The 17,020-nt window shown below is 46.9% G+C and overlaps 1 protein-coding gene across 4 annotated transcripts in view; it reads left to right on the top strand.

Moving 5' to 3' along the window:
* slc7a14 (solute carrier family 7 member 14) overlaps positions 1 to 17,020 on the top strand; it is a 60,098-nt gene that overhangs the window by 24,102 nt on the left and 18,976 nt on the right. For all 4 annotated transcript variants that reach the window (XM_033031727.1, XM_033031726.1, XM_033031724.1 and 1 more), the window contains 2 exons: positions 13,482 to 13,718; positions 15,962 to 16,179. In XM_033031727.1, the coding sequence (XP_032887618.1) occupies positions 13,482 to 13,718; positions 15,962 to 16,179 (455 nt within the window). The remainder of the gene's footprint in view (positions 1 to 13,481; positions 13,719 to 15,961; positions 16,180 to 17,020) is intronic.

The raw sequence follows: 17,020 nt of genomic DNA, 5'->3' as shown, positions 1-17,020 counted from the left end.
TGTCCAGAACCAGGAATGAGTAAGGATCACAGCTCGTGCATCACTGAGCTGACCATTAACCTTCTGAACTGCCTGAAGGGCTCAGGGGTTCATGAATCTCTTTCAGGAAGGAAACCTGCCCCTTCTGGGCCTCAGTGTTGAACCATAGAACTGTACAACATGGAGACAGGCCCTTCGGCCCACCTTGTCCATGCCGACCAATTAAGCACAATGGGCTAGTCCCATTTGCCTGCATTTAGCCCATATCCCGCTAAACCCCTCCTATCCATATATTTGTCCAAATGTCTATTAAACGTCGTAATTGTATCCACTTTTATAGTTTCTACTGGCAGCTCGTTCTAGATACAGACAACCCTCTGAGTGATAAGGTTGTGCCTGAGGTCCTTAAATCTCTCACCTTAAGCCGGTGCCCTCTAGTTTTTGAATCCTCTACCCTACGATAAAGACTGTGAGTATTCACTTTTGTCCATGCCAATTATGATCTTGTACACCTCAATATGGTCACCTCTCGGCCTCCTACACTCCAAAGATGATAGTCCCAGCCTATCCAACCTCTCCCTACAACACAAGCCTGCAAGGCCAGGTAATGTCTGGTGAAATTCCTCTGCACCCTTTCCAAGGTGACAGCATCCTGTATCTGAGTGACATAGAGGGGGATGTAATACGGAAACAGACCCTTCAGCCCACTGAATTGATGCCGACCATTAATCACCCAGTTTTACACTAATCCTATCCTAAACCATTTTATTTTTCCCATCTTCCCACCAACCCCCCTGACATTAACAATTTATTCAATTTCCCCACCAATCCTGCACATTTCATTTGTATTATGGGAAACTAGAGCAGTCCACATCGTCTGGGGAAGAACATGCAGCATTCATCTCAGGGTTAGGTAGAGATGGGCAGTAGACTAGTGCAGCTGATAGGGCCGCTGCCTCACAGCCCCAGAGATACAGGTCCGATCCTGACCTTGGGTGCTGTCTGTGTGGAGTTTGCACGTTCTCCGTGTTCCTGTACATCCTTAATTCATGCAGATTTGTAGGTTAATTGGCCCTCTGCAAATTGGCCCGGATGTGTAGTGAGTAGATGAGAAAGTGGGATAATATAGAACTAGTGTGAACGGGTGATCGATGGTCGGCGTGGACTTGATGGGCCAAAGGGCCTGTTTCCATGCTGTACCTCTAAACTAAACTAAACTAGTGCGTCAAGGATGGATGGGAAAGTGGGATAATATAGATCTAGTGTGAATGGGTGATCCACGGTGGGCATGGTGGGATGAAGGGCCTATCTCCATGCTGTATCTTTCAATCAATGGGCAATAATTATTGGCCTGACCAATGAATGCCACCAGCCCATGAACAAATGCACGCAAAATAATGAAATCCCTGGGCCTTTAATCTCCAAGCGCACTGCAAAATGGCAATCTATCAGAAGTCTCTCTGTCTAATTAATGTAATGCATCCAGTCTACTTACTTGAATTATTGATGTGAGTCATCTGCTGCGTATCCTGACAGAGTTCCTTTGTGCATCGTGCTTTACATTGATGTGTAATATTAAGGTCAGCTTTCCCCAGCATCCGTGACTCACTGTATTAATAAGATAAAGTGGCCACCAACACAGTGCAGTCGGAGGGTTCATGTTCTCAGCTCCCACCCTCTAGACTTGGTTACGGTTGGGGCGGGAGGGGGTGGGGGGGTGGAGGGGAGTATCTGTGTTTCTGTGCGAGGGAAGGGTAATGACAGCCTGGTCTCCCGTTCCTTTTGCCCTACTATCGGTGGCCATGCCTCACCTCTCCCTGCTCCCCACTTCTTTCTCGTACTTTAAGATGCTACTTAAGTCAAACTTTTGTTCACAAAAGGACAGAAAGTGCTGGAGTAACTCAGCGGGTCAGGCGGCATCTCTGGAGGACATGGATAGGTGACGTTTCATGTCAGGACCCTTCTTCAGACGAGTCAGGCTTGGTGGTGGAGGCAGAAACGATAGTGGCGTGCAGGAGGCTTTTAGATTGGGACATGGAAATGCAGGGAATAGAGGGATATGGATCACGTGCAGGCAGTTCAATCTGGCATCGTGTTCAGCATGCAGTTTGTGGGCTGAATGCCTGTTCCTGGCGGTATTGTTTTATGTTCTAAATGCAGTTCTAAATTTCACATCTCAATGGCCTGGTGTTAATGTTTAGAATGAAGATAGACACAAAATGCGGGCGTAACGGCAGGACAGGCAGCATCTGTGGATAGAAGGAATGGGTGACTTTTCAGGTCGAGACCCTTCTTCAGACTGTTTGGACTCTGCTCCTTGCCTGTAAGCCATGGGACCTTCCATATCTTACTGAGAGAGATAGACTAGGCCTTGGTCTAAAGTCTATTTTAAAAGGCAGTGCCAGCCCAGTCATTTACTGAAGTGTTTAAGTAACAACCAAACTGTGGGAGGAGCTCAGCAGGTAAAGCCGTATCTGTGGAGTCAAAGGGACAGTCAATGTTGAGGACCTGATGCAGGGCCTCTACTGAAACATCTGCAGTCTCTCCTGCCCTCCTCTCTCCTGCCCTCCCATCCTCACCCTTCCCTTCCCCTCCTCTCCCCTCACCTTCCCTCCCCTTCTTTCCCTCCTCCCGTCCCCTCCCCTCCCCTCCCCTCCCTTCCATCCCCTCTCCTCCCCTCCCCTCCCATCCCCTCCCCCCCTTTTCCCTCTCTCATCCGTGGAAGTGTTGACCTATATTATAGCCTCAAACCATTGTGGCCTGAGCTACAGGGAGAGGTTGGTCAGGATAGGACTTTATTCCTTCGAGCGCAGGAGGCTGAGGGGTGAGGGGTGAGGGGTGAGAGGTGCCTCAATAGGGAAGGAAGGAGATCTAAGGGGATCATAGAGAGAAGGTTGTGGGGTGTAAGGGATGGAGATACAGAGCAATTTCACTGTGACAGTGAGCGCATGTGCATGCCCAAATACGCACATGTGCACACACTTGCATACATACAGCTGCAAACACATACATGTACACAAACACATAAACGCACACACACACACACACACACACACACATGTATACAAACACAAACTCAAACACACACAAACACACATGTACACAAATGCATAAACTCAAACACACACACACACACAGTCCATTCAACAGTCACACAGACACATATCCACACACACTCTCCTGCACGCACACACAGCTCACACACCTCTCCCTCCAGAGGCCCCTCTCTGACATTCAATCCACACCCTCTCTTCCATGTCATCCCCTGACTCTCTATGTGATGTGACAAGGGGTCAGAGGTCCTCTGAACTAATGATCCTGCGAAGTTGCAGAGTCATCCTTTTTATACATTAACTCTAACACCTCGATCCTGGGACACAGATGTATGGGATCCCTATGCTCCCCCTCTCTTCTTCCCCTACCCTTCCCTCTCCTCCCTTCCCCTCTCCTCCACATTCTTCTCCTCCCCTCTCCTTTCCTTTCCTCCACTCCCTTCCCCTCCCTTCCCTTCCACTCCCCTTCACTCCAAATCCCTCCACACCTCTCCAGCTTTCCCTCCTCTCGCATCACCTCCCTTCCTTCCATAAGCTAGGGTACTGTCCAATTCACCTCAACCTCACGGTAGACATTGGACTGTGTGTGGAACTGTTACATTACAATGCTGATGAACTATATTCTGCTCTCTGTATCTTCAAAGTCAAAAGAGTCAAAGTATCCTTTATTGTCATTCAGACCTTTCGGTCTGCATGAAATTTCGTGCCTTGCAGTCATACATATAATAAAAATAACAAAAACACACAAAAACACAAATTTAACATCCACCACAGTGAGTTCACCAGCTTTTCACTCTACCTCCGTATATGTGACTCGAATTAAGTTAAACCTAAACAATTTGCAACCTGCACCCTGGGCCTGTCATGATGAAAATGCTCAGGCAGCAAGTGACTCTTGTGTTCATAGACTAGGTGTGGGATTATTCAGCCCTTTGTAGTTATAACATCTCCTTGAAAAGAGCTCTCATATTCACTCTCGCACTGGGGCTCTTTCCTAATGACCCTGCTAATGTGGTGGAAACGTCTGTAGATGCTGGTTTACACCAAAGATAGACACAAAGTGCTGGAGTAACTCAACATGTCAGGCAGCGTGTCTGGAGCGCATGGGTAGGTGAAGTTTCAGGATGGGACCCTTTTCTTCAGATAAAGGCGTCCGAGAAATGAACTTAGAACGTAGAGCAGTACAGCACAGGAACAGGCCTTTCGGCCAACAATGTCAATGCCAAGCATCATGCAAGATAAACTAATCTAATCTGCCTATATGTGATCCCTATCCCTCCATTCTCAGCATAACCATATTTCTTTAACACCTGCCTCCACCACTACCCCTGCTATTGTGTTCAAAACACTCACCACTCTATGTAAAAAAATGGCCAGCCCCTCTCACCTTAAAGCTGTGCCCTCTTGTCTTTGACATCTCCACCCTGGGGAATAAAGTTGCCTCATAATTTTACATACGTTTATATACTCACCTCAACCTCAGGTGTTCAAGCGAAAACAATCCACGTTTGTCCAACCTTATCAATGTACGATTATGGTGGTGATGGCTGGCATGGATTGAGTGGGCCGAAGGGCCTGCTTCCATGCTGCATCTTTCTATGACTCATGTGAATACATCATTTTGTGAACATATCAGAGGAAGGAAGATGTAAACGGAGGATGTGTTTGACAGGATTTCCAGCATCATTGTGTCTTGTCTTTCTCCTGAAATTAATTCATGACATGTTGGCGTGGGAACACTAACTGGGGAGCGGAAGGCCACAGTTTAGGGCAGTTCTGAGGTTACAAAGAGCTCAAGAGGCTGCCAGCTGAATCACGCACCCAGACACGATGGGAAACAATGAGAAGAGGCACAGGATTCATCAGGAGGTATTGAGAAAGAGTGAGAATGTGCTATTGAAATTTCCATATTTCCTTACCATTCCCTCCCATTTCAGAGACTTCTATATAGGCACATGGTTATGCAGGGAATGAGGAATATGGGTTATGAGCAGGTATTTAAGAGATGGGTCTTGGCACGGACATTGTGGGCCGAAGGGCCTGTTCTTGTGCTGTACTGTTGTAAGTTCTATGTTCTTTCAACGTAGAAGGAGGCCATTCAGCCCATCAAATTCCCAACTATTTTTCCTGTAACTTTTGTTCGTTACTCAACTTCCCAACACCTCTCTCCTAGATCTTGCATAGCCTTTCCGCTGACAGGTTAGCACACAACAAAAGCTTTTAACTGTACCTCAATGCATGTGACAGTAAGCTAAACTCAACTGAACTAGATTCTACCACTTTCCCATACAATAGGGGCTATTCACACAGCCCAATTAACCTACAAATCTGCATGTCCTTAGGATATAGGAGGAAACAGGAGCTCGCAGGGGGTATCCGTGCAGTCACGGGGAGAAAGTGCAAACTCCACACAGACAGCACCCGAGGTCAGGATTGAACGTCGGCTACTGGAGACGCAAGGCAGCATCACTATCTTGTGTATCCTCATGCCAGTGTGTTATATTGAGAGATGAATTGTATCAGGTGTTCATCAGCCTTTTCAAATTCCAATTCCTTCACTTCCCCACTTCTGATCAAAGTTCCCAGATGTAATTCATTAATTCTGGTTCACTTTCCGCAGATGCTGCCTGACCCACTGAGTGTTTCCAGCATTTCCAGCTTTATATTTTAGATCAGCAGCATCTTTCAATTTCCACCTTCCCTCTTCCATTCCACAAATCTCCTCCATTCTGACACTGTTGTTTTCAAATGGTGTTTTTTCAAACATATTTAGAGTTTGGATATACATCGTGGAAACAGGCCCTTCAGCCCATCGAGTCCCTACCGACCATCAATCACCCGATATTCCCAATAATTCTATGTTATCCCACTTTCCCATCCACTCCCTACACGCCCGGAGTAATTTACAGGCGGCTATTTAACCTACACGCCCGCACGTCTTTAGAATTTGGGAGGAATCCGGAGCACCCGGAGGAAGCCCCGATGGTCACAGGGAGAGTGTTGCAAAACTCAGACAGACAGCACCCGATGTCAGGATTGAACGTAATCTCTGTTGCTGTGAGGCAGCAACTCTACCAGCTGAGCCTCTGCGACACACCTTAAATGTTTCCCAAGGTTTCCTGGCAAAATCCCCCTCCGCTCATTTTCAAAAAAGGTCACATTACTTCATGAAGGAAGCAAATAATTTCCTTTTCCCTGAATGCTCTGTGACATGTTTTCAGTTTCAGACGAAATACAGTAAATTTATGGCAAATAGTTCACCAAGGTCGGTTGAACTTTTGACACAGCTTTTGTTTGTGGATGGATTTCTGTGCTTCGTCAGTGATGGATGTTGGCAGGGAGCTTCTCATCAGGAGCATGCGTTCCAACTCAATGTATACCCCTGTACCGAGCAAGTGTTAGATAGATTATTTTATCACCTGCACTTTTTTCCTTAACCGAATGTATTAAAATTATGACAGGGTCTTAAAATAGTAGAATCCAATCTCAAATTATCGATACAGTCCTTTCCTGAGAGAGACACAAAGTGCAGGAGTAAATCAGCGGGTCAGGCAGCATCTCTAGAGTAAAAGGATGAGTGACATTCCGGGTTGGGACTGAAGAAGGCAACAGACTCAAAACGTCACCTATCCATGTTCTCCAGAGATACGACCTGACCCGCTGAGTTACTCCAGCACTTTGCGTCTGTCTTTCGTGAAAACGGGGTGGTTGAGAGTGGGATGTGGAACTTGCTCTCATTGAGAGGAGACAGAAGGAACTTCAGGACAGCCATCATTGAATGGCAGAGGAGACTTGATGGGCCGAATGACCTAATTCTATGTCATGGTCTTATGGCCTTATGCTGAGTCTTGAGTAAAACACAATGCTGGAGGAACTCAGCGGGTCAGGCAGCATCCATGGAGGGAATGGACAGATGATGTGTTAGTTGGGACCCTCCTTTAGGCTGAGTTGCTTGAGCACTTTGTGTTTCACTCAGAGACAGAGGTTAAGGCAAACAGGTAGAGATGGAAGTGGATTTAGACACAAGGGGCAGAGGAATGGACGCTGATGGTTATGCGGGAGGTGGTGACTGTGGCTGGAGGCTGAGGTATAGAAAAAAGGGTTGCATGGAGCAGAGGGGCCAAAGAGCCTGTTTCCAAGGGGTTCTTTGGATGCTGATGTGGCACTCAGGGATCGTGCTGTTTGGGCCTGTCCTTGCTGTCAACTTAAACCAATGCACTCAAGACCCATACACTCCCTGCAAAGGCATCATAGAATTTTGTAGCGCTATAGAGAGCTACAGCATGGAATGCAGGGAAGGGATGGATATGGATCACATGCAGCCAGAGGAGGTATCACAACGATAGAGCCACTGCCTCACAGCGCCAGAGACCTGGGTTCGATTCTGACTGTGGGTGCTGTCTGTGCGGAGTTTGCACGTTCTCCCTGTGACTATATGGGTTTTCTCCGGGTGCTCCCGTTTCTTCCCACACTCCAAGGATGTGCAGGTTTTGTAGATTAATTGGCTTCGGTAATTTGTCCCTGGTATGCAGGATAGAAATAGTGTATGGGGTGATCGTTGGTCGGCATGGACTTGGTGGGCCGAAGGGCCTGTTTCCACACTGTACCTCTAAAAACTAAAAAAAAAACTAAATACAATGTTAATCTTGGCATAATCGTTGGCTCGGCACAGACATTGTGGGCCGAATGGCCTGTTCCTGTGCTGTACTATTCTGCATTCGATGTACCAAATTGAAATCTTCACAGAGTTGCTTTGGTGGGTTTCAAGTCCATATGCTCCTGAATGATTAATTCAGTTACATAACTGCTCTGCCATTGACTGCGGTGTTAGTGGTAACACACAGTGAGAGCTATATCATCTGTTGATGGCTGACATAGTTTCAGTGTGACAAAACCTTTGAGATTAAAGGGCAATACCTGATTTAGCTTTGGAAGTGATAGTTCATCTGTCTAAACATCATTGGCAGCAGTCTCCGGGGATTAACGGCATCAGCACATGCATGTCTGACCCGAATAAATTCACCGGGGAGACAAAACCGCGGGGAATTATTCACCTCTTGGTTTACATAGAATTATGAGCAAACAACAAAGCGTTGGAGGAATTCAACAGGTCAGGCAGCATTGGTGGAGGGAGTCTGGAGCAGGGTCCTGACCCTAAATCTCATCCGTCCATTCCCTCAACAGATTCTCAGCAGTGTTTTGGGTCAGGACCATTCTTCAGACTGATGTTAAACTGAAGATATCAGACTCAAGTTAAACTCTCCTCTGCCTGTATGTGATCAACATCCCTCCATTCCCTGCTTATCCATGTAAAACGGATATGCACCCGTCTACTTGTTTTCAGTGCTATATTATTATAAGGTGGTCATAAGGTCATAAGTGATAGGAGCAGAATTAGGCCATTCAACCCATCAAGTCTACTCCGCCATTCAATCATGGCTGATCTATCTCTCCCTCCTAACCCCATTCTCCTGCCTTTTCCCCATAATTCCTGATCCATAACCGGGTGCTCCGGTTTTCTCTCAGACTCCAACGACGTAGAGGTTTGTGGAACAATTGGCTTGGTAAAATTGTAAATTGTTCCTAGTGCGTGTAGGATAGTGTTAGTGTGCGGGGATCGCTGGTTGGTGCGATACTCTGGTTTCCTCCCACACTCCAAAGACCTACAGATTTGTAGGTTACAAGGCTTTGGTAAAATTGTAAATTGTCCCTCGTTATTTTTTTAGAGGTACAGCAGAACCAGGCCCTTCGACCCACCGCTGACCAGCGATCCCCACACATGAGAGAAAACAGGAGCACCCGGTTATGGGTCAGGTGTTATGGGGAGAAGGCAGGAGAATGGGGTTAGGAGGGAGCGATAGAATGGTGGAGTAGACTTGATGGGCTGAACGGCCTAATTCTGCTCCTATCACTTATGACCTTATGACCACCCAGAGAAAATCCACGTAGGTCACGTAGAAACTCTGTACAAACAACACCCGTAGTTAGGATCGAACCTGGGTCTCTGGCGCTGTAAAGCAGTAACTCCACCATTACACCACCGTGCCGCGCATGTAGCATCGTGCCACGTATGTAGCATAGTGCCGCTGTAGAGGATGATTGCTGGTCAATGCAGACTCGGAGGGTCGAGGGGCCGGTTTCCAAGTTTGAGTTTAGTTTATTGTCACGTGTACCAAGGTACAATGAAAGGCTTTTGTTGAGTGATATCCAGTCAGCGGAAAGACAATACTTGATCACAATCGATCCATCCACAGTGTAAAGATACATGTTAAAGGGAATAACGTGAATAGCATTGAGTGCAAGTTAAAGTCCAGTAAAGTCCTATCAAAGATAGTCCGAAGGTCCCCAATGGAGTAGATAGTGGCTCATGACTGCACTCTAGTTGTTGTTAGGAAGGTTCGGTTGCCATGCAGTATCTCCAGCGCTGAAGCAAAGAAACCCCGAGAGCATCCAACTTCTGCTGTTGAAGGCCCAACTAACTGGCATGACGCTCTACTCTGACATCTATGAGGGAACATGAGCGGGCAGGTGAGCAGAGGGCATCAGGTCAACCTGCCTTTGCCACGGTCAGCAGGTGGGGCAATGATGATGGGGGTGTCATCAATCACTCCACTGTTATTTGGTCAACTGCTGGGGGGGGAATGAATGTTTAACATGAGTTTCTAAAATGTTGGATGGATGTAGATTCCAAACAGATGACCCAGGATACTAGTAAAACAATGAACCTGCAGATTTGCAGATAGTTTCCTTTGTACCTAGGGAAGTTTTTTTTTAGGACGTTCTGGGTTCAAAACCTGAGAACAAAATCCAAATCCTCTCCCTGACAATCAAAGAAAACTTTGAAGAAACAGCTCAGGCAAGTAAGGAAACATTTCTGCTTGCGGAGGGTGGTAGAAACCGAAACGCAAAAACAATGAATGCAGGGTTTACTATTAATTTGAAACAGGATGCTGATGCATTTCCTCAACTAAAAAGACATGAGGAAAAGTGGGTCCATGAAGCTGGACCATAAATCAGTCTTTATACTCGCTTCAGCAACATGCCAGATGGGCGGAAAGCCTGTTCCTATGCAAACAAATATGTCCTATATACTATCTCATAATATTCCTGGAATGACGGATGAGGGGAGACTTGTTAGAAGTATGTAAAATTATGAGAGAGGTATAGATAGGGTAGAGAGTTAGACCTTTTGCTCATAGGGTGGAAATGTGAAAGATTAGAGGGCATAGCTTTAAAGTGAAGAGGTGCAAGGTTTAAAGTGGACGTGCAGGGCAATGTTTCTTACAAAGAGAGTCATGGGTGCCTGGAACGTGCTGCCAGGGGTGGTGGTGGAGGCAGTTATGATAGTGATTCAGATAGTTATGATAGATTCAGAGATTTTTGGATAGTCACAAATATGCAGGGAATTAATTTTAGATAATAGTTGGTCGTGGCATTATGTTCAGCACATACATTGTGGGCTGAAGGGCCTGTTCCTGTGCTGTACTGTTCTATAGTATTTCCTTTATCGTCTTTTGTCAGCTTCTGGGACGTCCCGGGTCCCAGGCTCGTTCACTTATTGGCAACACTCACTTCCTTACATCTGGCCACCCTTTCAGTTTACCATAACATGACACACGTTTCCAGTGTAGTGTTTTATTCTTCCAAGGAATGTTTTCTCATTGAGAATTATGCAATGCTTCTTTAAAATGTTTTCAATTGTTTACCTACTGGAAAAATGTTCAATCTCATTTTCCCATCAATCATAATCAACTTTCCCATTATTTTCATGTAACGGTTCCAAGTCCATGCCTAAGTGTGTCATTGCCTATCAATGCAAATTTGTATTAAAATGGAACTGCAGATGTTGCTTTATACCAACAATAGACACAAAGTGCTGGAGTAATTCAGCTGGCCAGGCAACATGTCTGGAGAAAATGTATAGGTGATGTTTCTTCTGACTGATTTTGTGTTGTATTGTTATTGCATTTGAAGACTAAAAGCCTCTCAATCACTATGGGTGATGGGGAACGGGCACAGAAGGACAGCTAGCCTGGGGAGATCAGCCATCTCCGGATTAAGTAGTGGGATAGGCTCAAGGGGCTAAGTGGCCTACTCCTGCTCTTACATTCTTGAGTCCCCTCATTTTCAATGAGGAAGAACCAGAAGACATAGGACATAGGTTTAAGGGGGAAAGATTTAATATGAAGCTGAGAGGCAACTTTTTACACAAGGGGTGGTACGTATGTGGAACAAGCAGCCAGAGGAGGTAGTTGAGAGGTACAATGTCGACATTCAAAAAACATTTGGACAGGTACTCCGATAAGATAGCTTATATATAGTACTAGACCAGGTGCGGACCCGTTGGGCCCTGTTCCCCTAGGCAATATTCCACCACTGACCCATAGCCCCCAACTGCGCAGGCGCGGCTGAGGGGTTCCCATTGTGAAGTCAGAGATCCCCGTTGTGATGCGAGTCACGGCAACCCTCCCCCAACTGCGCCTCGCCATACGTCGTTCTACCCCTATCGTCCTCCATTCCCCCTCATCCCCCAGCACTGCCTCCCGCTCCTCTTCACCCTCCCTCTTCTTTCCCCTCTCCTCCTCCCCTCCCCAACTCCCTCCCTCACCTCTCCCCTCCTGTCCTTTCCCCCACCCTCAGTCACTCCTTCCCTCCATCCATAACCCCTCTCCCCTCCCTACCCCCCTTCTTTCTCTCTATCTCCCTGCTCACCTCCCTCCTATCCCACTCCCCCACTCTCCCTCCACACCTCCTCCACTGCCCTCATCTCCCTCTTTCCCCCACTCCCTACCTTCTCCCACTGCCCTCCTGCTCTCCTTCTATCCCCCTCCTCCCCCTTCTCACCTCCCTTCTCACCTCCCCAACTTTCCCCTCCCTCTCCCCTTCCCACCCTCTCCTCTCCCTCTATCCCCCTGCTCCCCCACTCCTCATCTCCCCCCATTCCACTCCCCCACAATGAAAATTGCAATGTTTTTTTTTAAATTAACCTTTTCCCCCTATCCCACCTCCCTAGAATGAAAATCGCAATGTTTAAAAAAAATGAAATTCTCAATTAAAATCACATTTTTTTCTTTAAAATAACCTAAACACAATGTTATCTGTTAATGAAAATGGAAGATTTTGATTAAAAGGGAGTTTTTTTGAAAATCGCAATTTTTTATGTTAATGAGATTCAGGATTGTGACGGCAAAGGCGGCTGACGGGCAGGGGAAGTGGAAAAGTGGTTTGAAAAGTGATTTTTGTCAAGTTTAAAATGTCAATAACTTGTAAAATATACCATCAATCTGGTCAAAACTTGTTTCCTTTACATCCCAGGATAATGGTGAGTAAGTAGGCCAAACATTGTAGCGCTATCATGTACTGTTTTGGTGGGGGTTTGAAATATCACGCACACACACGCAGACAAACAAAGAAATAAACAGGAGAGTTTTTGTAATATATAGATACAGACCAAACACAGGCAGGTGAGACTAGTGTAGATGAGGCACTTTGGGCCGAAGGGTCTGTTTCCACGCTATATGATTCTATGACTTCTAAGATACAATAGTGACATTTAAGATGCTTTTAGAGAAGAACGTGGATATTTAGGGAGCGGAGGGATATGGATCACTTGCAGGTAGAGGAAATTAGGCCTTAGATTTATTTGAGCTGCGCAGTGGCGCAGCAGGTAGAGCCGCTGTCTCACAGCACCAGAGACCCAGGTTCGATCCTGATGTTGGGTGCTGTCTGCGTGTTATGTTTTGCACATTCTCCATGTGACCATGCGAATTTCCTCCGGGTGCTCCAGTTTCCTCCCACATCCCACAGATGTGTGGGTTTGTAGGTTAGTTGGCCTCTCTGTAAATTGCCACTAGTGTGTAGGGAGTGGATAAGAAAGTGGGATAATATAGAATTAGTGTGTGAATGGGTGATCGATGGTCAGTGTGGAGTCAGTGGGCCCAAGGGCCTGTTTCCATGCTGTATCCTTCAATCAATCAATCGATCAGCAATTTCAGCATTGACACACGCCACTGGGAACACCAAGAATTGGATCTAAACTACACTATCCAGTCTAACTTGGTAGAAGGACACAAAATGTTGGAGTAATACAGCAGGTCAAGCTGCATTCTACCAGTCTAAATTTGCATTGTGTTTGGCAGGGACATTGTGGGCTGAAGGGCCTGTTCTGGTGCTGTACTATGTTCTATCTTTCCTTATAACTAATTGTTATAATTGCGGGTACTATTGCAATGTTTAAGAAACATTTTGACAGGTACATGGTAGAATAGGTTTAGAGGGACATGGGACTAGTGTAGATGGGGCATGTTGGTCGGTGTGGGCAGGTTGGGTCGGAGGGCCTGTTTCCACCTGTACGACTGACTCTATAACACTTTGTTTGGTCTGACTCTCTTTGTTTGGCTGCTCTCCCTATTCACACAGCTGCTTGTGCTTTGCTCTTTGTCGTTGCAGGTGTGTGCTATGCTGAGTTTGGAGTGCGGGTGCCCAAGACCACCGGATCAGCCTACACCTACAGCTATGTGACAGTGGGGGAGTTTGTGGCCTTTTTCATCGGTTGGAACCTGATTCTGGAGTACCTCATCGGCACGGCGGCTGGAGCCAGCGCTCTGAGCAGCATGTTTGACTCACTGGCCAACCACACCATCAGTCATTGGATAGTGGATGACGTGGGCACGTTGAACGGGCTGGGTAGGTCAGAGCATTTGACGGCACTGGGCCTGGACTCGCTGGAGTTTAGAACAATGACGAGGGACCTTATTGAAATGTACCAAATAGTGAAAGGCTTGGATAGAGTGGGTGTGGAGAGGATGTTTCCACTAATGGGAGATTCCAGGACTAGACTAGACACTGAATTGAAGGACATTCCTTTAGGTAGGAAATGAGGATGAATTTCTTTAGTCAGAGGGTGACCAATCTGTGGAATTCTTTGCCACAGAAGGCTGTGGGGGCCAAGCCTATGGATATTTTTAAGGCACAGATAAATATATTCTTGATTAGTACGAGTGTCAGGGGTTATGGGGACCAGCCATGGTTGAATGGCGTAGACTTGATGGGCTGAATGGCCTAATTCTGCTCCTATCACATGACCTTATGAGAGCACTCACCGCTGGAGCTACGTGGCGACACTGCTCACATCCAATAAACAGCCAATAAACATACACAGAATAAACAGGAAAGGACACAAAATACATAATACAAAATACAGAGGGCCAACTAAGCTACAAGCCTGCACGTCTTTGGGATATGGGCGGAGACCAAGCACCCAAAGGAAACCACATGGTCACAGGGAGAACGTGTAAACTCCACACACACAGCACTCGAGGTCAGGATCGAATTTGGGTCTCTGGAGCTGTGCTACTGTGCTCCATGCAGGCTCTCAGTTAAACTATACTGTTAAGAAATGTAGTAAAAGTAAGTGAATCCACAAGACAGGAACAGGCCATTCTGCACATCTACCCTGCCCACGTCTCCTTTCCACCTTTTTTCTCCCCCTCTCCATCCAGTATTGATCCAGCTTCCCAGGAAATGTGTTCCTGCTGTTTGCCTCGACCTCTATTGAGAATGAGTTCTGTATTGTCACTGCTGTCTGGACGGAGAAGGTTAGAGTTTGTAGTTGGATTTATCAGCTACTGCCTAATATTACTCACTTCTAGTTCTGATAGTTTTGTTTAGTTTAGAGATACAGCGCAGAAACAGGTCCTTCCTGCGTGATTCCCGCCACTAACACTACCCCACACACGAGGAACAAGTTACAATTTTACCAAGTCAATTAACCTACAAACCTGTACGTCTTTGGAGTGTGGGAGTAAACCGGAGCACCCGGGGATCATCCATGCAGGTCACGGGAAGAGCATACAAACTCCCTCCAGACAAGCACCCATAGTCAGGATTGATCCCGGGTCTCTGGCTCTGTAAGGCAGCAGCTCTACCACACCACCCCTGTCGCCTGGCTCCTCAACTAGCAAAAAAGTATTTTCTTAGGTCAATTCTGCAGACCCCTTTCAAAATTGTACCGATGCCCACCATCCCCCCCCCTCCAACTAAAACTGGTAGAAACCAAAGATGGATGGGTCTAATCTAAATGGCCACTTGTAGACACATGGAACTACAGATGCTAGACTCCTTCAGGGAACCCAAAGTGATGGTGCAACTAAGTGGGTCAGGCAGCATCTGTGGAGGACATGGATAGGTGACGTTTCGGATTGGGATCCTTCTGCAGAAATTGTAGTGAGGGAGAGGTAGCTGGAAAAGAGGTGTGTTCATGGCAAAGTCTGGCAAGTGATGGATGGGTGGATACCAATGAAGGGGAGTTTTGAGTGAACAAAGGCTGCAGATGAAAAGGAAACCAAACGGTGACAAAAGGAGACTAAAGGAGGCAAACAGGAGACAAGGAGCCTGGGAGCCTCGGAGACCGAGCCTGTTGATCAAAGAGGTTTGAAAGAACAGTGAAATGGAAAGTCAGAGGGACAGATGTAGGGATGGGGGGGGGGGGGGGGAGGGGGAAGAGGGGGTGGGATAGTGGGAGAATGTGTGCAAACTGGGAGCAGGAGAGAGGGGAAAAGAAGAAAAAGAATGGGATGGGGTGTTACCTGGAATTGGTGAAGTCAGTGTAATAAAAATGAACTGCAGATGCTGGATTATACCAAAGATGGACACAAAGTGCTGGATTAACTCAGCAGGTCAGGCAGCATTTCTGGTGGAAATGGATTGGTGATGTTTCAGGTCGGGAGCTCAAAAGTCTGAAGAAGGGTATCGACCCAAAACGTCACCTGTCCCTGCTCTTCAGAGATGCTGCCTGACCCGCTGAGTTACTCCAGCACTTTGTGTCTATCTTTGGAGAATTCAATGTTCGTTGGCCAATTCAGTGGCCGATAATCACTCTCAAATGATTACTGACTGAGTGGGGTGTTTGCTGTGGATGGTTTGTACAGGGAAAGGAGAGGAGTCCTATCCTGACATCCTGGCCATGTTCATCGCGGTCATCGTGACCGCCATCGTTTCGCTGGGAGTGAAGAATTCTGTGGGCTTCAACAATGTGCTGAACATCATCAACCTGGCGGCCTGGGTCTTCATCATGTTCTCCGGCCTTTTCTTCGTCGACAGCGCCAACTGGGATGGAGGCAGGTTCCTGCCGTTTGGGTGGTCGGGGGTGAGTAACCACCTCAGTGAGTCCTCACTGACAGAGTGTTAATATAATGGCGGGAACAGTGCGTGATCGGTCCCTTTCCCTGACATGATCCAATGTAAGATCTTCCAGCTCACCCCTCATTAATGAAGTGTCGATGATATTGCCAAGTAGACAGCCATTTGCGCAAGGCATTATCATGGAGTCCTAGAGTCTAACATAGGCAGGACCAACACAGTGAATGGTAGGGCTCTGGGAGTTTATTTTAGATTAGTTTAGAAATACAACATAGCAACAGGTTCTTCAGCCCACAGCGTCCGCACCGACCAACAATCACCTCGTCCACTAGTTTCTATTCTACACTCTAGGGACAATTTGCAGAAGCCAATTAACCTATAAACCTTTGGAATGTGGGAGGAAAGAGCACCCAGAGAAAACCCATGCGGTCACAGGGAGAAATGTGCAAACTCCATACTCCAGACAAAGGACAAAGGACATTTATTGTCACATACACCAATTGGTGCAGTGAAAGTTGTGTTACCATGCAGCACACAAATAAGATAAACACAACACTATAGAATTTAACATGAAACATAAAAAACATCCCCCCACAGCGGAATCAACGTTTCCCACTGAGAGGGAAGGCAACAAAGTTCAGTCCACTTCCTCTTGCTCACCCGTGGTCGGGGCCTATTGAGGTCTCCGCAGTCGCGGCAACGGTGGCCCGATGTTTCAGGCCCTCTCGCCGGAATGATGGAGCTCCGGTGTGGGAACGGAAGAACACTCTCAGCAGCTAGGAATTTCCGAATCGGCCGCTTCCTATTGGAGACCGAGGCTTCCGAAGTCCACAGACCGAGCTGGGCGG

The sequence above is a fragment of the Amblyraja radiata genome, chromosome 13, assembly GCF_010909765.2.
Source record: "Amblyraja radiata isolate CabotCenter1 chromosome 13, sAmbRad1.1.pri, whole genome shotgun sequence".
NCBI lineage: Eukaryota > Metazoa > Chordata > Chondrichthyes > Rajiformes > Rajidae > Amblyraja > Amblyraja radiata.
Note: the sequence above shows the minus strand (reverse complement) of the source record. Positions and strands in the feature narration are given on the sequence as shown.